The sequence below is a fragment of the Spermophilus citellus genome (genome assembly GCF_964194105.1).
Source record: "Spermophilus citellus genome assembly, chromosome: 1".
Classification (NCBI taxonomy): Eukaryota; Metazoa; Chordata; class Mammalia; order Rodentia; family Sciuridae; genus Spermophilus; species Spermophilus citellus.
In genome coordinates this window covers 231,542,196-231,567,968 of record NC_138182.1, presented here as the reverse complement: position 1 = coordinate 231,567,968, position 25,773 = coordinate 231,542,196, and the positions used below count along the sequence as shown (strand labels likewise).

The 25,773-nt window shown below is 36.4% G+C and overlaps 2 protein-coding genes and 1 pseudogene across 11 annotated transcripts in view; 1 reads left to right on the top strand and 2 right to left on the bottom strand.

The window, feature by feature from the left end:
* CDK7 (cyclin dependent kinase 7) overlaps window positions 1-16,386 on the top strand; it is a 43,203-nt gene extending 26,817 nt beyond the window's left edge. For 4 of the 6 annotated variants that reach the window (XM_081291614.1, XM_081291609.1, XM_081291612.1 and 1 more), the window contains 4 exons: window positions 5,187-5,273; window positions 5,828-5,977; window positions 7,991-8,138; window positions 8,673-8,886. In XM_081291614.1, the coding sequence (XP_081147740.1) occupies window positions 5,187-5,273; window positions 5,828-5,977; window positions 7,991-8,138; window positions 8,673-8,701 (414 nt within the window). In that variant the 3' untranslated portion in view covers window positions 8,702-8,886. Of the gene's footprint in view, window positions 1-5,186; window positions 5,274-5,827; window positions 5,978-7,990; window positions 8,139-8,672; window positions 8,887-16,342 lie in introns of those variants that run through there. The other 2 variants (XM_081291610.1, XM_081291611.1) reach the window with 2 other exon arrangements.
* LOC308653546 (deoxyuridine 5'-triphosphate nucleotidohydrolase, mitochondrial-like) lies at window positions 6,466-7,348 on the bottom strand (annotated as a pseudogene). The gene has a single exon. The product of its transcript is annotated as a deoxyuridine 5'-triphosphate nucleotidohydrolase, mitochondrial-like (transcript).
* A 329-nt stretch (window positions 16,387-16,715) lies between the features above and the next one.
* CCDC125 (coiled-coil domain containing 125) overlaps window positions 16,716-25,773 on the bottom strand; it is a 29,791-nt gene continuing 20,733 nt past the window's right edge. For 2 of the 4 annotated variants that reach the window (XM_081291570.1, XM_081291571.1), the window contains exons 8-12: window positions 25,560-25,675; window positions 24,173-24,280; window positions 22,839-23,013; window positions 19,583-19,713; window positions 16,716-18,624 (exon numbers count right to left, since the gene is read on the bottom strand). In XM_081291570.1, coding sequence (XP_081147696.1) covers window positions 18,319-18,624; window positions 19,583-19,713; window positions 22,839-23,013; window positions 24,173-24,280; window positions 25,560-25,675 — 836 coding nt within the window. In that variant the 3' untranslated portion in view covers window positions 16,716-18,318. The remainder of the gene's footprint in view (window positions 18,625-19,582; window positions 19,714-22,838; window positions 23,014-24,172; window positions 24,281-25,559; window positions 25,676-25,773) is intronic. The other 2 variants (XR_014021636.1, XM_081291572.1) reach the window with 2 other exon arrangements.

The following is a 25,773-nucleotide window of genomic DNA, read 5'->3' as shown; positions in this document are numbered from 1 at the left end:
CCTGAAGCTGGGTATTTTTATCTTCATATTCCAGCATCTGCTTACTCAAGTGTTTGAAGAAATGTGAAGCCATAATTAGATAGCTTTCTTATTTCCTTAAATACAAAAAATAGCTTCTGTACACAAAGGAAAAAAGCTATACTAAACTAAAAAGGTGTTTAACAATGTAGGCATTGGGTTACAGCCCAGTTGTAGAGCACTTGCCTAGACTGCTCCAGATCCTGAGTTTGATCCCTAGTACCAGAGGTGGGGATGGGTTTTCCACCAGTCTGTTTATGGGGAGGGACCCTAACCTGAAAACCTTATTACCTCACAAAATCCTCACCTCCAAATAATCATATGAGTTTAGGGATGAAGTTTCAGAGGGACATTCAAACCATATCACTGCTCCTGCCTAGCGTTTTAAGAGTATATCATACCACAAAGCACTGACCCAGGAAAGATCATACTGAAGGCACACCACTATAAGAGAAAAAAATAAGTCACACCATTGTAAGTCAGGGCCTATATTCCCAGAGACGAATAACAGCTTACATAGAAAACAAAGGATTAGGGTAAAGAATGGCATCGGCTTTCTAAACAGCATTAGAATCTGCAGAACTAACCATATTTTGAGGGGAAATGATTTTCAACCTAGAATTTTATTCTTATTCATATTTTCAGTTAACTATGAGAATAAATAAAATTTATTAAAAATTTATACACCACATGTGGTGTATGCCTGTGATCTCAGCAGCTCGCTAGGCTGAGCAGGCGGATCGTGAGTTCAAAGCCAGCCTCAGCAAAAAAAAGTGAGGAACTAAGCAACTAAGTAAGATCCTGTCTCTAAACAAAAGACAAAAAGGGGCTGGGGATGTGGCTCAGTGATCAAGTGCCCCTAAGTTTAATCCCCAGTACCCACCCCCCACAAAAAAATTTATATACCTTTCCATTCTTACAAAGTTTTTAGAAGATGGGGTCTACTATAAATGAGAATAAACCAAGAAAAGGGTATGGGATCCAGGGAACATGAGAATCAACATTTTTAAAAAAGCTAATAAACTCTGCTGAATACTGAAGTTCTGAGAAAACAGGTATGAGTGAACACAGGCCCAGAGAATACTAGTCTAGATTGGAATTGGTGAGATGAGAGCTTAGCAGAGGAGGTCTCCAGAAAGAAGGAAATTTAAAAAAACAAAACTGGTGGATTACAATGTTTAATCATGTAGGTTTGGTATTTAGTATGATATTGAATAACTGGAATCTTAGCCTTCGTACTAAGAAAGATGCCAAAGAGAGGGCCACAGGAGTTGGAGGAGCGGGGCTTGGAAACCATTGCCTCTAGGATAACCAAATTGTACAAGAATGGAAAAAGTCTGAACAAAAATAGTCACAAAAGAGAGGGGGGTTATGGTCAAAGGACTAGTTTTTATTGTAAGTCTCTAGTACTAGTTAGGTTTTAACAAGGTTTATGTATAAATTTAATACAAATACAATATAAAAGACACAAAGCTCGCCAGGTGTGATGGTGCCCACCTATAATCCCAGTGACTTGGGAGGCTAAGGTAGGAGGATTTCAAGTTCAAGGCCAGCCTCAGTAACTTAGTGAGACCCTATCTCAAAATTAAAAATAAAAATAGCTGGGTTTGTGGCTTAGTGGTTAAGTATCCCTGGGTTCAGTCCCCAGTACCAAAAAAAGCCCCCATACAGCTGTTACAGCTGGTTGATGAGTACATTCAGAGTTATTTTACTACTCTCTGTTTTTGCATATTTGAAAATATGCATACTAAACAATCTTTTGTCCTAGAAGGAAGAGGTGCCATGGAACTAGAACTTAAGCTTTGTGGCTTTTTTGTTTTGTGGCAAAAAATGGAGTGTGGGAATATATTGATAAGATAAAATCTGCCATATGTTAAAAACTATTAAGAGGCCAGGCACAGTGGTACATAGTGGTGCACTGGAGCTTCCCACCTTAGATATCATATAACATTTTTCATATGTTACTGCAGTGTTTTCCTCTAGAAGGTAAGGATTCTTTATCATAACCACAATACCATTGAGATCTGAAGAGAGTGAACAATAATTCCTTAATAATAGTAATAATTCCTTGATCAAATACCCAGTCTGGTATTGGAGATTTCCCCAATTTTTTCTCATAAATGTCTTGTTCAAATTGGGATTGAAAAATCTATTGGGGATGGGAATGTAGCTCAGTTGGTAGAGTGCTTGCCTTGAGTGCACAAGGCCTTGGGTTCAATCCCCAGCATCACCAAAAAAAAAAAAAAAAAGACAAAAACAAAATCCATATATGTGGCAGCTCATTTTGGTTTTGAGTCTTTTGGGAGGTGGGGTTGGGAAGGGTTTGCAGTGCTGGGAATTGAACCCAGGACCTCATGTATGCTAGGCAAGTGCTATACCACCCATTATCCTACATAGCTCATTTTAATGTAAATTTTTTACATCATACAAAAATACAGCCATCCTTAAAATTGCAAGCTTGTCTACAATTTGCAGATCGCATTGGACATGAGAATACATGTCCCTATAGGGGACAAGATGATTCCGAGATATTAAAAGAAAATATAAGTTTATTCAAAAGTACTTTTAATGTTATTTAATACAGTTTGTGTAAATATGACATACATGATGGTAGTTTTGTATAATTTATAAATAAAGTGGGTGGAACAGTGCAAAGCAAGCAAAGTACTAGGTTGGGGGCTAGTCTATAAGTTTTTGCTACTACTTGTTTGGGTTATTTGAAAAGCAAAATGCAAGCTGGTTGCAATGGCACATGCCTGTAATCCCAGTGGCTCAGGAGGCTGAAGGTAGTTCAAAGCCAGCCTTAGCAAAAGCTAGGTGCTAAGCAACTCAGTGAGACACTGTCTCGAAATAAAATACAAATAGGGCTAGGGATGTAGCTCAGTGATTGAGTGCCCCTGAATTTAATTCCTGGTACACGCCCCCCCCCCCAAAAAAAAAAACAGAATGAATTTTAGCCTTGGTGGATAATCTTCAGCATACGGAAAATGAATGTGGAACATTTTTTTTTTTCTTTTCATTTCTTGATTTAGTTTGAAGTTATGAGTTAAAATGACTTATTTCTTTCTTCCCTCTTTCTGGCCTATACCTTAATTAGGAAACCTCATAATTCTGCTCTTATCAGGGAAGTTAATATAAAGAATTATTAACTATAACAGGAAATTAGAGTAACAAGGGATTAAATAGTAAGAAATAAAACTAATTCTACAGTTTTAGGAGCTCATCACTACCACTCTAGGGCTGAGATCTAGTTGTTATTGAAGGGAGCCAAAAACTTCTTGTGGATCTGTACTGGTAAAACTTACTAGAAATCTGCTTTCTAGAATGTGCTGGAAATCTGTGCTCCAGGATGCTGACAAAGGCTGTTCAGATAAAAAATGTCTCTCTGGAAGCACTCTGCTAGGTGACTGTTGGCCTCCTATACCACTGCAGCTGAGCACTGGAGAGACTGCTCATATCTCACGCTGAAAAGGCCTGATGATAAAGAACCTGAGGATACTGCAGTGGTCAACTGAGCATGCAAACAGAAACCAGGAAACAAAACTTGTTCTTTCACTTAAGGTCTCTCCAGCATTCTCTTTTGACAAAACTTCAGTGTCCATTGATGAAAGGAAGATATTTTAAGGTTCCAGATCTATTTACATAGAGAAAGCAAAGGTTCTAGATCTATTTACATAGAGAACTGAAAAAGCAATAAGTTGATAATTGGTGCCTGGGATGTTATTGTGGGCTTCCTTTTTTCCCTCCTCAGTACTGGGGGTTGAACCTAGGGGCACTTTATCACTGACCTGTGTCCCTAGCCCTTTTTATTTTTAATTTTGAGACAGGCTCTCACCAGGTTGCTTCGGGTTTCAGTAAGTTGTTGAAACTGAACTTGAAATTGTGATCCTCCTGCCTCATCATCCCAAATCACTGGGATTACAGGTATCAGCCACTGGGCCTGACTCTTGTGTTTGTTTTTGCTGGTAGGAGTACACAGTAACAAAGAATTTGAAGACCTGGCTTTTAATCTCTTGTCTTCACAGTGAATCTATAAACTTTGTCAAAGCCATGAAAAATACTGGAAGCCAATGTATTCATAGAGTAGAGAATTAAATGCCATATATATATATATATATATATATATATATATATATATATATATATATATATATTTACATAGATATTTGAGAAAAATGAATTAGAAAATAAGGTCTATGGGTGCTAGGGGTATAGCTTAGTTGGTTTCGCAAGCTCAAGGTCCTGGGTTCAATCCCCAGCACTAAAAAAAAAAAAAAAAAAAAAAAAAAAATACAAGGTCCATGTATAGCAGAGATTTTTGATTGTTTATCAACTTACTAGTTTTGTTTTGAGTTTTTGGTGCCAGGGAATGAACCTAGAGAGACTTAACCAGTGAGCCACATTCCATCCCTTTTTATTTTTTGAGACAGGGTCTCACTAAGTTACTTAGGGCCTATTAACTTGCTGAGGCTGGCTTTGAATTTGCAATTCTCCTGCCTTAGCCTCCCAAGTTGTGGGATTACGGGTATATGCCACTGAGCCCAGCTAGCTCAAGTTTTAACTTGTAATTGTTTGTCTTTTCGAGTTTGCTGATATATCTCTTCAGATAAAGAATTTGTTAAATTGTTTAAATAAGATTGGGATATTTTTTTCCCTCCCAGCTTTTTTGTCTGCCCTAGAATAGTTTTCTTCTTCAACTTAGATATTTCTCTTGCTAACTCGTATTCATCCTTCACCTATCACTGCCGCTTTCCTAGATATCCTTCCCTGACCCATCTTGAATGGGCTAGGTGCTATTCCTCTGTCATCTAAGATACTGTACTCTCACTTAACACATTGTAAATAAATGCCTGTTTACTTACATCAACAGTGTTCACCACCTTCACTGCAGGGGCAATTTTAATCCTTTGTTGTTGTGTTTAGGGTACAGCACAGAGCCTGTTAAATAGTAAAAATTTATTAAAAATTTATGTAGTGAATAAAATGGATACTGAAGGTACTATTTACTTTTGCAAATGGGGGCAGGATCTAATGCCACATACATTATATCTCAGTCTACATTTTTTAATATTACAGAGATTTTTAGCATTTTTATTATTAAATTTATAGTATTGTTTGTATTAAAAACTATCACAAACCACCTTGAAATATCTCTTGCTTTTTCTCAGGTTCCTTTTTTGCCGGGAGATTCAGATCTCGACCAACTGACAAGAATATTCGAAACTTTAGGCACACCAACTGAGGAACAGTGGCCTGTAAGCCCTTATGAGTTTTTTTTAACTATAGTTAGGGTTCTATAAGTTTATTTAGTTGTCATATGCTTCATGTATGTTCTGTCATGTGATTATTGAAGAAATATATTAAATATCTTAGTTTACTTATGATAGCCTCATTACGAAATTACAAATGATTGAAAAGTTTATAAAGGAATACGTTAAAATTATGGCATACCTTTCAACCTCTGTTATACATATAGCCCTTCTCTCGAGTAATTCCTTCTTAGGTTATCACTGTTATATTTGGTATAAAGCTATGCTGAGTTTGTATATCCACAAGTACAAACATATATAATACGGTTGCATTTTACCTCTTCCTGAGGCTGGCCTTGAACTTGTAATCCTTCTGCCTCAGGTTCCTAAGCAGCTGGGATTATAGGCATGTGCCACCATGTTCAGTGTTTTGTTTTCTACAAATAGATTTCTTGGGATTTTTTATGTAGACCGTCATATCATCTGCAAGTATGAGTTTTATCTCATCTATGTACCTTTCAGTCCTTTACTTAAATTTGAATTATAAAATATTTTTATAGGACATGTGTAGTCTTCCCGATTATGTGACATTTAAGAGTTTCCCTGGAATCCCACTGCAACACATCTTCATTGCAGCAGGAGACGACTTGCTGGATCTCATACAAGGCTTATTCTTATTTAATCCGTGTACTCGAATTACAGCCACACAGGTATTTTTAACAATTTTTCTTTATATTAGGAGATATAAAGATAGTGTTAGCACTGATAAAATAAAACTTGAATTTTGTAAAATTTCTGAGCCACATCCCCAGCCCTAGTTTGTATTTTATTAGAGATAGGGTCTCACTGATGCTTAGCGCCTGGCTAAATTGGTGAGGCTGGCTTTGAACTCATGCTCCTCCTGCCTCCGCCTCCCAAGATGCTGGGATTACAGGTGTGTGCCACTGTGCCTGACCTTAATTTTAGTTGTTAATGGACACTTTTTTTTTAACGTGGTGCTGAGGATCAAACCCTGTGCCTCACACGTGCTAGGCAAGCACTCTACCACTCAGCTATGGGGAGTCTTTTTTCTTTTCTTTTCTTTTCTTTTCTTTTCTTTTCTTTTCTTTTCTTTTCTTTTCTTTTCTTTTCTCTCTCTCTCTCTTTCTTTCTTTCTTTTTTTAAATATTTAGTTGTATATAAACACAGTTTCTTTACTGTTAAGTTGAAAGGATATCGTTTATTGAATATTTTTTTAAATGTGAAATTAATGTACATTTGATTTTAAAAATTTTGCATGAGGTTACCACAGATTTACATACAAGTATAAACTGAAAAAATATTGGAAAGTTTCCATGTGATACTAACAAAGAAACTCTTTCCTTTATCATAAGAAAATAAACTTTTAGAAGCTAAAGCTAGCTTTACAGTCGTGCAAAATACTAACACTTTAAGCAGAAAGTAACATTTTTCTATACTTGGACTGTATTTTAATTCTGTCCAGTAGAACCAAAACCTCCTGAACCCCTTTCAGTATCATTCAACACTAGAACTTCTTCTATATCTGGATAAAAAAATCCGTTCACAAATGTGCTGTGCTATTTGATCACCCTTTTTTACTTCAAACTTCTCTTTGCCAAAATTAAATAACACAACACCAACATTTTTTCTATAATCTTCATCTATGACACCAGCTCCTACATCTATGAAATATTTTGCAGCCAACCCAGAATGTGGAGCTATTCTTCTATAGCACCCAGAAGGAAGAGCTATCTCAATGTTTTCACAAGGGCTTTCTCTATAGGTGGTACTTTATAATCATAGGCACTGTACAGGTGCCTGCGGCCCACGCGATCCCCCGGGTTGGGGCCGATAGACCTACAAAGTGGAGTCGCAAGCCGCCCTTCTCCGCAGGCTGGGCCTCTTGTTGGGGGAGATAGGGGTTACTTCTTTAGAACAGGGCATGGCAGCACTGGAGGGCAAGGGAAGACAAGAGACCCGAGAAGAGAGCGAGGGATTCTTTATTTTTATGTAACGCTGGGGATTGAACCCAGTACCTCACACATGCAAGGCAAGCACTTTACCACTGAGCTATAGCCTCAGCCCCGCCAGTCTTTTTCTTAAAGTAACTAAATTAATAATCTTAGAATGCTAGATTTTTACTTGTAGTGATTTTATTAAATACATTTAATAAAAATAACTGACAGTTTTACATATTTTACATCTGTAGAATATTTACAAATTCACTTCTACAGTATTTACTTAATATTTATTATTTTTCCATTATTTGCTTTTTGAACTATTTCCTCCAGTAACAGAATATCATCCTGGAATCTCTGTAACTAAAAAATTAACTTCTTGGGCAATCCTCCTAGAAAGCAAAAAAAAAAAAAAAAAAAAAAAGTGTTCACAGTCTTGAACTAATGTCCAAATACTTTATTTTAATTGTACTTTGTTTTGGGAATAGGAATTATCACATAGTATTTTTTTTTTAATAAATGTATTTTTAGTTGTCAGTGGACACAATACCTTTATTTTATTTTTATGTGGTGCTGAGGATCCAACCCAGTGCCTCAAGTGTGCCAGGTGAGCGCTCTACCACTGAGCCACAGACACAGCCCAATCACATAGTATTTTTAATGCCCCCTGCAATTTTGGGGCATTAATTTTTTGAGCATTTGTAGATTTTCCTGCACACAGTCCAGATATTCACTTAAAAACCTTACTTTGGTATCTTTGAAAAGGCATTGAAAACTAAGTACTTCAGTAATCGTCCAGGACCAACCCCTGGATGTCAGCTGCCAAGACCAAATTGTCCTGTGGAAACTTTAAAGGAACAGTCAAACCCAGCCATGGCAACAAAACGGAAAAGAACTGAGGCCTTGGAACAAGGTAAATATTCCCATTTTTGTAAGAAATTGAATGAATTCAGAGAACTCCAAAGAGCTCATATATAGCTAGTGACTGAAGGAAAGCTAAGAATTGTAGCTTATGAGGTATTAACTTTAATTTTTTGTACTGGGGATTGAACCCAGGGGTGCTTTTCCACTGAGCTGCTTCCATGATTCTTATTTTATATTTTGAGACAGGGTCTTGCTAATTTGCTGAGGGTTGAAGTTGAGGCTGGCTTCAACTTCAGATCTACCTGCCAAGTAGTAGGAATTACAGCTGTATACTACTGTGCCAGGGTTGGCTATTTTTTTAAGTTGCATTAAATAGACAAAATGTGCTATTAACTGTTTGTTTAGTATACCTCAGAGTTATGAGAGCTGTGTGTTCCTTCCTCCTTTCACACATTCATAAGTATAAACTATGCTTAATGTTTAAGTGCCAGTAAGTTAAATAATGGGAGTTGGAATGCAGGAACTGGTTAAAATTACTACAAGACTAACTGTGAACACTTTTTTTTTTTTTTTTGCATTCTAGGAGGATTGCCCAAGAAGTTAATTTTTTAGTTACAGAGATTCCAGGATGATATTCTGTTACTGGAGGAAATAGTTCAAAAAGCAAATAATGGAAAAATAATAAATATTAAGTAAATACTGTAGAAGTGAATTTGTAAATATTCTACAGATGTAAAATATGTAAAACTGTCAGTTATTTTTATTAAATGTATTTTAAAATAAAAAAATTAATTCTAGTTTTTCTGAGTGCAGAAATGATATAAGTTTGGTTCTTTGAAATGCAGAATTGAAAACACATGAGTGAGGGCTGGGGTTGTGGCACAGCATGCTTGAGGCACTGGGTTTGATCTTCACTACCACATAAAGTAAATCAAAGACATTGTGTCCATCTGTAACTAAAAAAATAAATATTAAAAGAAAACACATTGGTGAAACCTTAAGAGTGCATGTAGTAATATGAATAACTATGTATGGCAATCTTTAGGATCTCAAAATTATTAATGACAGTCTGTATCTCATAATGAATTTTTTTACTTGAAACTTTAATTTTTTCTATGATTACATATATATGTATATCTCGTGTGTGTGTATATATATATATATGTATATATATATATATATGTAGTTGATTTAATTGTCATGTATGCAACAGTATTTACCCATGCTCTCTATATGGACTGCAGTATTTTTCCCCTGTTGTAAAGAAAATTACCATAAGGGCTGGGGATATAGGTCAGTTGATGGATTGCTTGCCTCGCATGCACAAGGCCCTGGGTTCAATCCCCAGCACCACCAAAAAAAAAAAAAAAGCCATAAATACAGTAGTTTAAAATAACATAACACAGATTTATATCCCACAGTTTTGAGGTAAATCTGGCATGTCTTAGCTATTTTTGCTTAGGATATCAGAAGGTGAAAGCCAAGATATTTGTCAGGTGGGCTATAACTTGGAGGCTGTAGGGGCAGGAAACTTTATCATTTTTGTAGGGTCTCAACTGGGTTCCAGAATAAGATTGATGTAGATAAATAGGGAAAAGCATAGAAATGTAATAGAAGACTTACTTGGCATGGGAGCCCTTATTAAAAAAAGGGGCGTGGTGGTGCATGCTTGTAATCCCAGCAGCTTGGGAGGCTAAGGCAGGAGAATTGTGAATTCAAAGCCAGCCTCAGCATCAGTGAGACCCTGTCTCTAAATAAAATACAAAATAGGGCTGGAGATGTGGCTCAGTGGCTGAGTGCCCCTGAGTTCAATTTGTGAGACCAAAACCACAAAAGTATATAACCAAAGTTTTTTTTTTGTACAGAATTCCTTCAGCCTCAACTTTTCTTGTCTTTGATGCTAAGATTTGCATATTTCATATGGGAATTTCTTCTCTTTGTTTTTTCTTTTAAGAAACAGTATGAAAGAGTAATCTTCTTGCACCTGCTATTTTTCAGGTCCCTTTAACTTAGTATGCCAGAGGTCTTTTTGTTTTGTTTTGTTTTTTAAAACTCCTTTAAACTCTAGGTGAGAATTTGTTATGAAGTTCATGCAGTTCTTATGGTTCTAATTCTGGTGCTCTGCTGGCCCAGGCTTTTGGTAGCTGCCAACCTGTGGCTTCTCTCAGCTTCTTAAGGCCACTCATACCATATGGTGAGTGCCTTATCATATGGCACTCACCATCACAATTCAGCAAGGGCATCACATGCCCCTTTAAAGAGCTTGTCTGATTTCCTCATATACTACCTAAAGAGAAAACTGCTTTAAAAAAAAATAATAAACCCCTAATTGGGTTATCCATATATTAAACTTACTAAGGAGTTTAATTATCCCTTCAAAGCACTACCTAGATTAGTTTTGAATAATCGGAATACGAATCTTGAGAAACCCATCTTTAGAATTCTGCCACATGGACATTTAGGTCATTTTCAGTTTTTCAAAGTTAATAGAAAAGGCAATATTCTTATGCATATACATAAATATCTCTAATGTACATATTTAGAATTATAATTGTGAAGTCATAAAGTATATACATTTCAATTAATTATATTGCCATATTTCTTCAAGTAATTATCAGTTTGTTGCATCTACACCAGGCAGACTGAAAACCATGCCTCAAAACAGTCTGGAAGGGAGAAAGAAGGTCTTTTTTTTCACTCCTGTTCCCAATGATCACATTCATAGACACTTAGCTGTCCTGTATATCTACGTTGCATCATCTGGACATTATGCAGCCATTCAGGAGCCAAGAATCCCATACCCGTTGTTTCATCCAAGACAGGAAAAGTCAAACTTGGAGTTAATGGGCTGGCTCCAAAGCTGTACTGAGTAAGTTGATTGACAACTGCAACAAAATTGTAAGTATTCCCTTGGAAGAGTGGTACATGGCACTTACAGAAAAGCACACAGCTAAGAGAAGAGCCTAGGAAATAATAGGTCAAAGGAGTCTGAGGACATTTTGCTTTTGGTTTATTTGCTACATCTTAGGGATCACACTATATAAACACATAACTCCATTACTTAGTTATGCTGTAACTTATATAAATTTTTTTTGATACTGGGGATTGAACTCAGGGGCACTTGACCTCTGAGCTACATTTCCAGTCCTAGTTTGTGTTTTATTTAGAGACAGGGTCTCACTGAGTTGCCTAGCGCCTTGCTTTGAACTCATGATTATCCTGCCTCCGACTCCAGAGCTGCTGGGATTATAGGCGTGCACCACCGCACCCGGCTAACTTACATAAACATTTTTGTATTGATAGACCTTTGTACTATTTAGAATCATTTGTTCTTGCAAGGAGAGAAGCAGTTAATAGCCATTTAATATATCAGAACCAGGAGTGGCGCACACCTGTAATCCCAATGACCAAAGAGGCTGAGGCAGGGTGGATTACAAATTTGAGGCCAGCCTTGGCAATTTAGGGAGAACCTGTCTCAAAAAGGACTAGGCGTGTAGCTCAGTAGTAAAGTGTACATGTTTCCATCCCCATTGCTACATAAAGAAGAAAGATATCTACACAAGACTAAATACAAAAAAGAAATTCCTGTATATGATAAAATCCTGGCTGAATCAATTATGAGCTTCATAGAATTTTTTTCAGTATTGCTTATTTTTCATTTGTGGAGTAGTTCTTTGGAGATATGTGTAGGTATACTTCACTCTTTTCATTAGCTGTATAGATACATATTACTTACCCTGTGAACAAACATTTGGGGCAAGCATTTAGGTATTTAGGTCCCCCCCCCATTTTTTTTTTAACTTGTACAAATAATGCTGTGATGAAAATCCTTGAAGTGGCAGTTGTATGTTTTTGTTTTTATTTTTTATTTTACCCCCATGCTAGAGATGGAACACAGGGCCTCATACATGCTAGGCAAGTGCTATGTCACTAAGTCACATATCCAGACCCCAGGCCAGTTTTGTTTGTGAGACATTGTCTCAGTTGCTCACACCGACGTAAAAATAAGATCATAATCCAAAAGCTTGGGAACTACTATGTAATTTCAAGTCACTGTTTTCCTTATAAAGTAAATTATAAGTATTATTAAACAAGATTGACTGGGACTGGGGTTGTGGCTCAGTGGTAGAGCACTTGCCTCACATGTGTGACGCACTGGATTTGATTCTCAACACCACATATAAATGAATAAAGGACTACATAAATAAATGAATAAAATAAAGGTCCATGAACCACTAAAAAATAAAATAAAATCAGCCTATCCACACTTAAAAAAAAAAAAAAAAGATTGATTACATGGCTGTTTGAGGTGGCACACACCAGTATTCCAAGCTACTTCCGATGCTGAAGCAGGAGAATCTCAAGTTTGAGCCCAGCTTCAGCAACCTAACAAGACTTTATCTCAAAATACATAAAAAAGGGTTGGGGATGTAGCCCAGTGGTAGTGTGTCCCTCAAAAAAAAAAAAAAAAATATATATATATATATGATAATATATAGAGAAAAGGAAACATTGGAATATCAAGTATTTTTCTTTTTCACTTTTTTTTTAATTGGTGCATTATAGCTGTACATAATATTGGGATTTGTTTGTAACGTGTATGCACACAACATAATAGTATAGTTTGGCCAAAATCATTCCCCATTATTTCTCTTTTCACCTCTGTTTCCTTCCCCCTCATCCCTTTAGTTTACTGATTTCTCTTTGATTTTCATGAGACCATCCATTTTCCTTTTTTCTCACTAGCTCCTACATATGAGAGAAAAAACATACAACCCTTGACTTTCTGAGTTTCATTTATTTCGATTAATATTATGTTTTCAAGCTCTATCCATTTTCCTGCAAATAACATTATTTCATTCATCTTTATGGTTGAATAAAATTCCATTGTGTGTGTGTGTATGTGTGTGTATCACATTTTCTTTATCCATTTGTCCATTGATGGACACCTAGGCTGGTTTCATGGTTTGACTGTTGTGAATTGTGCTGCTATAAACGTGAGTATGCTTGTATCACTGTAGTATAATCAATTCTTTAGGATATATATGCAGTGGAGTAGCTGGGTTATTTGGTGGTTCCATTTGTAGTCTTAAGAAAGCTCCATACTTATTTCCATAGTGGTTATATTAATTTAAATATCTCACTGTATAAAATTATTCCTTTTTCTCTGTCCTCTCCAGCTTTTATTGTTTGTACTTTTTTTCACTTTTTGTTTTTTATTTTATTTAATTTAATTTTTTTTTTTTTTTTTTTTTTTTTTTTTTAGGTACCAGGGATTGAACTCAGGGGCACTCAACCACTGAGCCACATCCCAGCCCTAGTTTGTATTTTATTTAGAGACAGGGTCTCACTGAGTTGCTTAGAGCCTTGTCATTGCTGAGGCTGGCTTTGAACTCAGGATCCTCCTATCTCAGCTTCCTGAGCCACTGGGATTATAAGTGTGCACCACCACGCCTGGCTCACATTTTTAATTGTGCATTACAGGTGTATATACTTATGGGATTTGTTGTTACATATATGTATGCATTATAACAATATAACTTGGCCAGTATCACTTCCCAGTACTTCCTCTCTCCCCACCTCCCATCCATTGGTCCCTTTACTGATTTCCATGAGATCTGCCCCCAACTTTCTTTCCCTTTTCCTCTCTAGCTTCTGCATGAGAGAAAACATACAACCCTTTGCCTTCTGAGTTTGACTTATTTCACTTAACATAATGGTCTCTAGTTCCAGTTATTTTGCTGCAAATGACAATTTCAGGATATATAAATTAAAAATATATATATATAATAATAAATATATATTATTATATATATTTTAAATATTTATTTTTTAGTTGTAGTTGGACACAATACCTTTATTTCACTTATTTATTTTTATGTGGTGCTGAGGATCGAATCCAGGGTCCCACACGTGTGAGGCGAGTGCTCTACCAATGAACCACAACCCCAGCTCCACATTGTGTATATATTTATCTATTTATCTGTTGATGGACACCTAAGCTGGTTCCATAGTTTGGCTCTTGTGAAGTGTGCTGCTGTAAACATGAGTATGCCTATATTACTGTACTATGATGACTTTAAATTCTTGAGGATAAATACCATGGAGTGGTATAGCTGAGTCATATGGTGGTTCCATTCCTAGCCTTTTGAGGAAACCCTTACTGCTTTCCATAGCAGTTGTTATTATTATGTGTATTCTTGAGAACTGCCATTCTGACTAGTGTGAGTTTTGATTTGCATTTCCCTAATTGGTAATGATGTTGAATATTTTTTTCGTGTATATATTGGCGATTTGTATTTCTTCTTTTGAGAAGTGTTTGTTGAGTTCATTTGCCCATTTATTGATTGCATTATTTGGTTTTTTGGTGTTTAGTCTTTTGAGTTATTTATATACTCTATTAATCCTCTGTTAGAAAAATAGTCAAGATTTTCCCCTATTTTGTTGGTTCTCTTCACATTCTTGTTTTGTTTGCTATGCAGAAACTGTTTAATTTGATGCCATCCCATTTATTACTCCTAAGCATTATTTCCTGAGCTTTAGGGTTACCATTGAATAAGTGGTTGCCTGTGCTATATATTGGAGTATTGAAATGTTTTCTTCTAGGAGTTGGTTAGTTTTTGTTCTAATTCCTACTTCTTTTGATTCATTTGAATTGACTTTTGTGCAGGACGAGAGAGGATCTAATCTCATTTTTCTACACATGGATATCAGTTTTCCAAGCATCCTTTGTTGAAAAAATTGTCTATTCTCCAGTGTATGTTTTTGGCATTTTCATCAAGGATCAGATGCCTGTAGATGTGTAGGTTTACTTGAGTATCGTCTGTACCATTGGTCTATGTGTCTGTTTTTATATGAGTACCTATGAGTACCATGCAGTTTTAGATTCCCAAGTATTTTATTGGTTTTTTTTTTTTTTTGAGGCTATTGTGAATTGGGTAGTTTTCCTAATTTCTCTTCCAGTGGCTTCATTGCTTATGTATAGAAATGCATTTGGTTTATGGGTAATGATTTTATATCCTGCTGACTTCATTTATTCTAGAAGTTTTATGGTATTAGGCATAGGGTCTTTGTTCTAGTGCCTAAGTCTTTGATCCACTTTGAGTTGATTTTATGCAGGGTGAGAGTGAGAGAGGTTTAATTTCATTTTGTTTCATTTGGATTTCCAGTTTTCCCAGCCCCATTTGTTGAATGGGCTATCTTTTCTCTAGTGTATGTTTTCCATGCCTGTGTCTAGTATAAGAAAACCATATTTATGAGGGTTTGTCTCTGTCTTCTGTTTTGTACCTTTGGACTACATTTCTATTTTGGTATTAATATCATGCTGTTTTGTTATTATTGCTCTGTAGCATAGTTTAAGGTCTGGTATTGTGATGTCTCCTGCTTCACTCTTCTTGTTAAGGATGGCTTTGACTTATTCTGGGTCTCTTATTTTTCCAAATGAATTTCATGATTGCTTTTTCTAGTTCTGTGAAGAATGTCATTGGGATTTTAATAGGAATTGCTTTAAATCTGTATGGCCATTTTGACAATGTTAATTCTGCCTATCCAAGAGCATGGGAGATCTTTCCATCTTCTAAGGTCTTCTTCAATTTCTTTCTTTAGTGTTCTGGAATTTTCATTGTAGAGGTCTTTCACCTCTTTTGTTAGATTGATTCCAAAGTATTTTATTTTATTTTTTTATCATGCAATTCTTGTTACTACAACCCTGTAGTATAATTTGAAGTCAGGTATTGTAATACCTCTAGCACTGCTTTTTTGCCTTAGAATTGCTTTGGTTATTCTGGGTGTTTTATTCTTCCAAATGTATTTTAGAACTATTTTTTCTAGTTCTGTGAAGAATATTATTGGTATTTTTATGGGGATTGAATTGAATCTGTAAATTGCTTTTGGTATAATAGCCATTTTAATAATAATAATTCTGCCAATCCGTGAATATGGAAGGTCTTTCCATCGTGTGTCTTCTTCAGTTTATTTCTCAAGTGTTCGATAGATTTCATTGGAGATATCTTTCACCTCCTTAGTTAGATTTATTCCTAGTTTATTTTTTGAGACTATTGTGGAAAGGATTGTTTTTCAGATTTCTTTCTCTGTAGATTCATTACAGGTGTATAGGAAAGCTATTTATTTTCATACATGATTTTGTAACCTGCTCCTTTAGCTTTAACTATCTTCTGAAGCTTTTTGGCTCCTCTAAATATAGAATCCTTTCTTTTGCCAAAGTGGTAATCTAAATACTTATTTTGAATTTAGGAGACATCTCTGAAGACACCTTTTCTTAATCCTTCATGTTTTCTCATCTCTGATTATTATGCTGTTGCTTCAAAGGTAAGTTACATAAATGTATTTACATGATTCTTTATTTTCTCTTTGTTCTAAAACAGTAACCAGTGATTTCAAATAGATTATGACATCCATAACCTAAATCCAAACTTCTGAGTTTGTTTTTTTTTTGTTGGTGCTGGGATTGAACCCAGGGTTTTGTGCATGCTAGGCAAGCACTCTACCAACTGAGCATTATCTCCAGCCCTCAAATCCAAACTTCTGAGTCATTCAGACTGAACTAGGAAATAAAACTTTCAGCTTTTTTTTTTTTTTTTTTTTGGTACCAGGAATTGAACTCAGGGGCACTCAGCCACTGAGCCACTTCACCAGCCCTATTTTGTATTTTATTTAAAGACAGGGTCTCACTGAGTTGCTTAGTACCTTGCTTTTGCTGAAGCTGGCTTTGAACTCGAGATTCTCCTGCCTCAGCCTCCAGAGCCACTGGGATTACAGATGCACACCATTGCACCCAGCAGCTTTTTGCTTTTTAAAAAAGTATTCTCTCGGGCTGGGGCTGTGGCTCAGCTGTAGCGTACTTGCCTGGCATGTGTGAGGCACTGGGTTTGATTCTCAGCACCACATAAAATAAATAAAGGACTATCAACAACTAAAAAATAAAAATTAAAAAAAAGTATTCTCTTTTTTAAAAAATTGCTTTTATTTTTTAAATACATGACAGCGGAATGCAAAAGTATTCTTTTTTATTCTCACAGTTTCCTAATGTAGTACAGTCATGTATCACTTGAGAGGGATATGTTCTGGGAAATACTCAGGAAGTTCCATCCGTTGCAAACATCATAGAATGCTTATACAAACTAATACAACTCTAAGTATCATTAGGCCAATATCAACTTACAGAACTCCTGTGGCATATGCAGTCTATCAGTGACTAAAATGTGGTATGTGATACCTCACTATTAATAAAATACCTATGACTAGAAAATTGCCCTGTGTATGCCATTTTTCAGTGATCTCAATAAACTGACATCCAGGTCATGATTTATGTAAAATCACATGACAGCTAAAAGCCTAAACCTTAGAATTCATCTTTGCTCAGGCCCTGATTAGATGTGTCACCTGAAGCAGCTTCAGATCCTTTAGATTCTTTCCTGAACCATCAACTCTACCTCACAGGATGTCTTGAGAGGGACAGCTATTAAGCATCTTGTAGATTTGGTGACAGATCTGTATAGGGTTGTTTAAAAAATGTTACCATTCTGGGTTTGGGGTTGTAGCTCAGTGGTAGAGCACTTGCCTAGCATGTATGAGGCACTGGGTTCAATCCTCAGCACCACATAAAAATAAATAAATAAAATAAAGGTATTATGTCCATCTACATCTAAAAAATAAAAAAGAAAAAGATGTTACCACTCTGACAAAGAAGCTTTGAAAATAGCAATGACTTCTGCCAGAGTCCTACCATCATAACATACATTATTAAGTTGTTGATTTAGCCAATCTTAGATCCCCTATAATCAATCAAACTACTTAAATACTGTTGATAAGTATTGTACTAATAACTACTTTCTATATAAGTATAAATAAGTAATTTTTGGTTTTCTCCCAAATAATTTGTTTACAAGACATTGGTAAACACTGAAAACTTCATAAAATTTAATAATGTAACTTTATAAATAAAACATCAACATAGAATAGTAGTAAATTTCTTATAGAAAATATAGAAAAAGTTTGATTAAGCTACCTCTTAACATTGAAAACACAATTTATTGCTCAAGATGTAGAAACATGTATACAGTTCTCTTTCAGAGCCTTTTTTTGTGGTGTTAGGGATTGAACCCAAGGTCTGTATATGGCAGGCAAGTACTCTACCACTGAACTACATCCCCAGCCTCCAAGTCTCTTGATTTGGAAATCTCTCAGTTCTAATTCCAACGGGTTCATCTTCAAGAAATACCTGATGGTAAAGAATGGGCTCTCTTAAGAGTTCTTGTGTTATTTGGATCTAGTTGAGGTTGCTGAATTGAACAAATGCAGCCCACAGAATTAATAATTTGGACACTTGAATGTACAGGATCATGTAAAAGAGAGAATTCTGATGTTTTAGGCCAGAGGTTTTTGAGTAGAAAATTCTCTTTCATCAGATTTTTGTTTTTATTCTCTTTTGAGGTAGTGTCTTTTTCTTCCAGTGCCCGAGCAAGCATGTAACTAACTTTTCTTTGATGAGCCAGCGCTTCTTCTTTATCATTTAACTGCATGCAGAGAAATTAAAAATATAATGGTTAGTCAATAAGTCAGAATATAATCAGAAAAAGGAGTGTCCATATTTTATCAAAATATTTAACTCTAAATCTGTCCAGTCAATCTGTATAAGTTGTCACCTGATGCCTAAGTATTATGCTACATTTGAGGATTGTTTTCAAAAAGAAAAACAGAAGACAGTATTAGTTTTTTTTTTTTTTTTTTTTTTTTTTTGGTACTGGGGATTGAACTCAGGGGCATTCAACCAGTAAGCCACATCCCCAGTCCTATTTTGTATTTTATTTAGAGACAGGGTCTTGCTGAATTGCTTAGAGCCTCACTGTTGCTGAGGCTGGCTTTGAACTCACAATCCTGCCTCAGCCTCCCTAGCCATTGGAATTATAGGTGTGTGCCACCGTGACCAGCCAAAATAGTATTATTTCTATTGAAAATTTTATAAGTCATCTAGATGCAGGAGAAATGTGTGTGTGTGTGTGTGTGTGTACACAATATATCAACATTTATTTCTAAAAGAATATTGTTATTCATAAATTGTTTTTACAGATTTATATGCAAATGAGTATTAAAAGTCCTTAGAGTTAAAGTATGTTTAAAAACACCTCAGTCACTCAACATCTTATCTGCAATGGGGATAACAATAATTTCAGGGTTTTGGAAATGCCTTGAACCTTAAGTGATATTTGTGCCTTATCGTGACATTTACATGTAAATGCAGGCGACTGAGCTGGCTGAAGGAGGGAGTTTCAGAGGTGGAGCTTTAAACATGAGTAAGAGAAATGGAAAGAGCATGAGTTAAGGAGATGGTCACATGAATTTGGAGAATGCTATCCTAAAATAGGAACAGGGCATAAAAGAAAAGTATAGAGAGATGAAGTGCTGAATTAGTAAGAGGCAGAAGAGACTGGCTTAACCACAACCTCTAATAAAAAGAAAGCAAAGGTTACTAACCAGATCTATTAGCATCCTAAAAACTGCTTGAGGATCATCCTGGTCTTCAGTTCTCTTAGAACTGTTTTCTGAAGGCAACATACCCAACAGTTTCTGCCCTAAGGTCTTCTTACTCCTTTGTGATGAATCTCCTAAAGAACATGAAAACACAGCTGAGACAAAAAATGTGTTCATTGAAGTATTTCCAGTAAGGAGATAACTGTGAACCAACACTAATTTCTAAATCATTCCACACATTGTCCTCTGCAAGAGGCCACTAGGACATGTGAGTCTCCTGAAAAAGATAATGTAGTGGTAGGAGCATGGACTTGAGAGCCAGGAGGGCATCTACAGGTGACAGGGCCACCACTGAAAAACCCAGGGCCTGCTCTGCCTTTTTATAGCATAGTTGCTCTTTAGCACCTGCTGTTGGCTGTGAGAGAATGCAGTCCATGTCAGAGTAGCCAGAATCACAGACTGAATGGCAAATCTCTCAATGTTAAATATCAGCCACTAACCACATGATTTGAAAAAACAATGCAGACCCAACAAAAATGTCTGCATACCACAGAGGCCTCTGAACCATGCTAACGCTGGAGCCAAAAAGACCTGAGCTCAAATCCTTGTTTAGCCAACTTACTAATGGTAAGTTTTGGATGAGTTTTCTGAGCTTCATATTCTTCACCTCTAAAATGAAAATAATATTACCTACTTCTGAGGTTCCTGTGCCATAAATGATTGTTTTTTAAATATTTTTAGTTGTAGATGGACACAATACCTTTATTTTATTTTTATTTTGATGCCACTTAAAAATGACAATAACTCAGTGAGACTCTGTCTCTAATAAAATACAGAAATTGGGCTGGGGATGTGACTTAGTGGTTGAGTGCCCCTGAGTTCAATCCCTGGTACCCACCCCCCCCCAAAAAAAAGTAAAAGGAAAAAAATGGCTGAAGGAGCCACATGGATGGGAGAAGGATTAAAGATTGAGTTGATTATCAATGTCCAGTGACTGATAATGGAGCCTGCATAAAACTCCCAAAGGACTGGGTTTGAGAAACTTGTGGATAGCTGAATATGTGTGCAGGCTCCTGATGGGTAGCATGTCCCAGAAGGGTATAGACATTCTGTGCCCCTCCCCACATGCCCTATGCATTTCTTCCTTCTGGCTGTTCATCTGTATCTTTGTAATATCCTTTTTTAAAAAATCTTATTTATTTATTTATTTTTTTGGTGGAGTTTTGTTTTTTTTTTTTTTTTTTGTCTTTTTTGGAACTGGGGGTCGAACCCAGGGCTTTGCGAATGCAAGGCAGACACTTTGCCATTGAGCTACATCCCAGCCCTCCTTTTTTTTTTAATATTTATTTTTTAGTTTTAGGTTGGCACAATGTCTTTAATTTATATTTATGTGGTGTTGAAGATTGAACCTATGCATGCTAGGCAAGCGCTCTACCACTGAGCCACAACCCTAGCGCCTGTAATATCCTTTATAATTAACCACTAAATGTGTTTCTTAGAGTTCTATGAGCCATCCTAGCAAACTAATTGAACCCACAGAGGTGGTCATAAGGAATCCAATTCACTGAGAAATATTAGTTAATAACCTACTTTTATTGACTGGCCTCTGAATGGGGGCAAACTCATGAGACTTGAGCCTTTACACTGTGTAATCTGACGTTAGTAGATACAGTCAGGGTTGAGTTATACTGCAGGACCTGTTGGGTGATGTCCAAGGGAGAACCAATTGTTTAGTGTGTGGGGACATCCCCAACACTTTTGGTGTCAACTGCTGTAGTGAGTGGTGTGTGAAACATTTTGATTTTTCCTACTTCTTACATTAAGCAGAATTCTGGAATATAAAATAGGCACATACTCAAGTGCTGAATGAATATGACTCCACCTCTTAAGAAAATCCCAATTTTGTCTATGAAGCAACATCCTAATGGCCCAACCTCCCCGCAGAGTTGGGTCCATTGTTGCAGGTGACAGAGTAACAGGCTTTCCTAAGATTCCTTTGGTCCTGCTTTCTCCTTTTCTTCTCTCTCCCTCAATATTCCTTTTCCAACAGAATAAACAAGTAATTAACATCTGATTTCCAAAGGAATCTGACTTCACTTAACCCAGAACACCATAGCTGTCTACACTTTGAAAATCATGCTCTTATCAAGGGCCTAGCTGATAAGAAAGGTGTCTGAGGAATATCACTCTCAACAATTGTCCATGGTGGAACTAAAATTCTTTGTTTTCTGTTGATGCCTAGCTAGAAGTCTAAATACACGGACCATGTCAGCTTTTTTCCCCTAGCAAAATCACCTACCCTGAGTTAAACATTGAGGTAGACCTTCAACTTTTATAAAGGAATTATTATAGAAAATAGACATAGATATTAATTTTGTATTTATTATAAATTATTGTAGCCAGGTGCGGAGGCACATGCCTAAAATCCCAGCAACTCAGGAGGCTGCAGCAGGACCATTGTAAGTTCAAGGCTGGCCTCAGCAAGACCCTGTGTCTAAATAAAAAATATAAAAAGGAGAATAAAGCTCAGTGGTAAAGCAACTCAGGATCAATCTCCAGTACCAAAAATAAATAATTGTTGAGGATTTAGCTTTTATATTTGCTCAGTGGACTCTGAAAGCCTCATGTCAGTGACGCTTTTGGAATCTAATTTCAGGACAATGTGACTGCCTTTTTAGGAAATGAGAGTTGTGGGATATTCTATTTTCCCTGTAGCCCTAACTTCTACCTGATGAACACTCTAAAGATATAGCTTTTATGATTTGCTTTTCTGTCTTTCGTAGTTCTAACTACTTATCTTCTCATTATCCTTACAAGCCACTTACCTTTTCATCAAGAGAAGAAGGGGTAAAGTTTAACTAGTGAAGCTACAATTCACAATAGTTGACTTATATGGTATTACTTATGTATACTGATGGAAAAATATTTCAAGCGAAATTGATACCTACTATTGAATTTTTTATTTTTATTTTTTTGATATGGGGGCACTCTACCATTGACCTTCATCCCAGGGACTTGCTAAGTTGCTAAGGCTGGCCTCAAACTTGTGATGCTCATGCCTGAGCCTCCAGAGCATCTGGGAGTATAGGGGTGCAACACCTTATCCAACTCAATTTTTAAATAAATCACAAACAACTACATGTGAAATTTCAATTCTGTTCATCTACTCTGGATTAACTGTGTTTCATCAACTTTGATTATAACCCAAAACAACTGAATTTACACCTCATTATTTATGGTCATTATGATTCATAGTTACCATCCTCTTTAAGGTGCTTCCAATTTATCTGTTTCGTTGCTTTTTTACACATTTTATCCATTTGTGTCAATCTTAGTGCCTGGTCATTTTTTCTCATTAATTGTTGCTCAAATGCAATTCTGAATGCATCTGCCATTGTGTAAGCTTCTTCTTTACTCTTCTGCAAAAGTTCCAACTGGTTTTGAAAGAAAGTTCAGGAAGTGTCAGAGGCAAAACCAAAATAGTTTTTGCCTGTACTGAATGTTGAATCAAATTAACATATGCAGTCTCCCTGTCTGATACTGATCTATTGCTGGTATTGATTTAGTTTACCTGCTTAAACTAAAATTACCACTTGCTGATTCTAGAGCCTACTATGATCTGGATTATCAGTAGTTTCCCCCTTGGCACCTTTCAACTATTTGTTAATCCAGTTCTTGGAATTTTCTACCCTAGACAAGCTCTATGAGTGTACTACCCAAATCCCAGGAGGAAGGACCCAACTAGAATTAGAAGGCAAGATGTCAAAGGCTGCATTTTAATTTGGCGTTGAGCCACAGCAGACACCACTGAACACCTCTGGAATACCTCCCAGAGCTTATCACAACTGTGATACATGTAAATGTATACTTTTCTTAGTGAATTGTTAATGTTTAGCTGTTAGCTTGCCCATGTTTTCTAAAGGCTCTGAATTCCATTCCTTAAAAAAATAGTAAAACATTTTAAAAATTATGGGTCATGTACAAGATTTATAATAAAAGCCCAATTATAACAACAACTATCATTTCATTAAGTGGCACACTCATGGCACTGTGCTAAACATAATATTTCCATTTCCTCTTCTCACTACAACTCTCTAAGGTAGTTACTACCCTCTGTTTAAAATAGAGAAAACTGAGACATCCTGCCCACACTGCAAATAACTGGAGCTAAGGTGCACCCCTAAGTCTGGCTGGCACAAAGTCTATACCTGGTTGATTTTCAAGTAATATTCACGTTTATCTCCCTATTAATCAGTGTTACTGTTACTAATTCCTAGAGATATTAAGCATAAACACAACTTTTCCTTCTATTTTATAGTAATTTTAAGACCATATATAATTGAGAAAAATACAAATTTAGGAAACATTAACTATTGCCTTAGGCAAATGACTACATGGCTTCAAATATCATACCAAGTACTATTTATATTGGAATCAAGTAAACAAAATCTCATTTATAAATTAATGCTGTCATATAAAGCTAACTATAAGTTCCACAGCCAAAGGCTACTAAGAGGAATTACTGCATATACCTCCATTTATTGTATTAATAGAAAAAGAATCAAAGCTTCTGCTATTGTGATAATGCAATACCTCGTTTTTGAGCTGAAGAACCAGTTTATGAGTGGATGCTGCCATTCTGGCACAAGAACAGGGGCTCCCTCCAGGACCATGACAAAGGCAGGCTCCAAGGATTGCAAGCTTAAAACCCAAAAGCATTACCCATGTTACTAAGTGTCACACTGTTTTAGCTGCACACAATGCAGGGCACCCCCACATACCCACACATACTACTATTCAAGCATCTGATCCAGAATCAAAGGGAGAAAAAACAGGAGCCTATTTAAGATTGTAACAGAAGATTTCCTGAATTTTTTCTCAGTTGATTTTATTTTCCTTTCTGCTAAACAGGTTGAGTATACCATATCTGAAATGCTTGGGACCAGAAATTTTTCAGAATTATGGATTTTTTTGGAATTTGGAATATTTGAATATACATAATGAGCTATTTTGAGGACAGGATCCAGTTCTAAACCAAGAAATTTATTTTTTATGTACACTTTAGACATAGCCTGTGGGTAATTTTTTTAAAAAAATTTTTTAGTTGTTAATGGACCTTTATTTTATTTATTTATATGCAGTGCTGAGGATTGAACCCAGTGCCTCAGACATGCTAGGCAAGCGCTCTACCACTGAGCACAACCCCAGCCCATCTGTGGGTAATCTTATACAATTATATTTTTCATGCACCTTCATTTTAACTGCCAGTTCCCTCTGAGGAGACTGCATACTCAGAAATGTTACATGAAGCTGGGCGTGGTGGTGCACATATGTAATCCCAGCAGGAGGATCCAAGTTCAAAACCACCCTCAGAAATTTAGAGAGACCTTGTCTCAAAAAATAAAAAGGGCTGGTTAATGTGGCTCAGTGGTAAAGTGCTCCCAGGTTCAATCCCCACTTTAAAAAAAAAAAAAATATGAGCTCAGGACCTTTGAACCTCACTAGCCAAACACCCACACTAGAACCATTAGCAGATCTTCATTCTGATCCTGGCTGAATCACAGGCTATATCGTCACCTTAGGAAAGTAAATGAACTTGTCTAAGTTTTAGACTGATAATACCCACTTTGTAGCCCTCAGAGACAACTATAAAGATGAGATAAAATAATGTGTGAAAGTTCTCACATTGTAAGCCCTTGCCCAGGAGTGAGACACTACTTAACACAGCTTCTGCTGCAGTTGTAAAAATAAGGAATAAATGAGGTGAGAAGCAGCCAGCACACCCCAATGTCCAAGAATGTCATGCCTGAATGTCATGGTAGCAGCAAGGCGTGAAAAACTGACCTCTGCAAATCCTTGGGCCTCTCTCACCTTTAGTCTCAAATTGCTAAGTACAGTGCCATCTTTGAACAGGTACCAAGAAAGAGGAAAATAGAAAATCTCCTTCCCACCTGTTCAACTTCCTTACATACATACCTACCTCAAGATCTGACACCTCTGTAAAGTCATTTTTATCCCGGCACATGTTTTCCTGAGCCATCTTCTGCTGTTTGATATCAAGTATGGCGAGGGCCTCCAAGTATTGTTTATTCAAAACTAGGAAAGCCATACAGGAGAATGTTAGTTATGAATCTAGCCTCATCTAATCTGGCTACACCAGATTAGATATAGTCATTTCTTCTGAGCTACATATA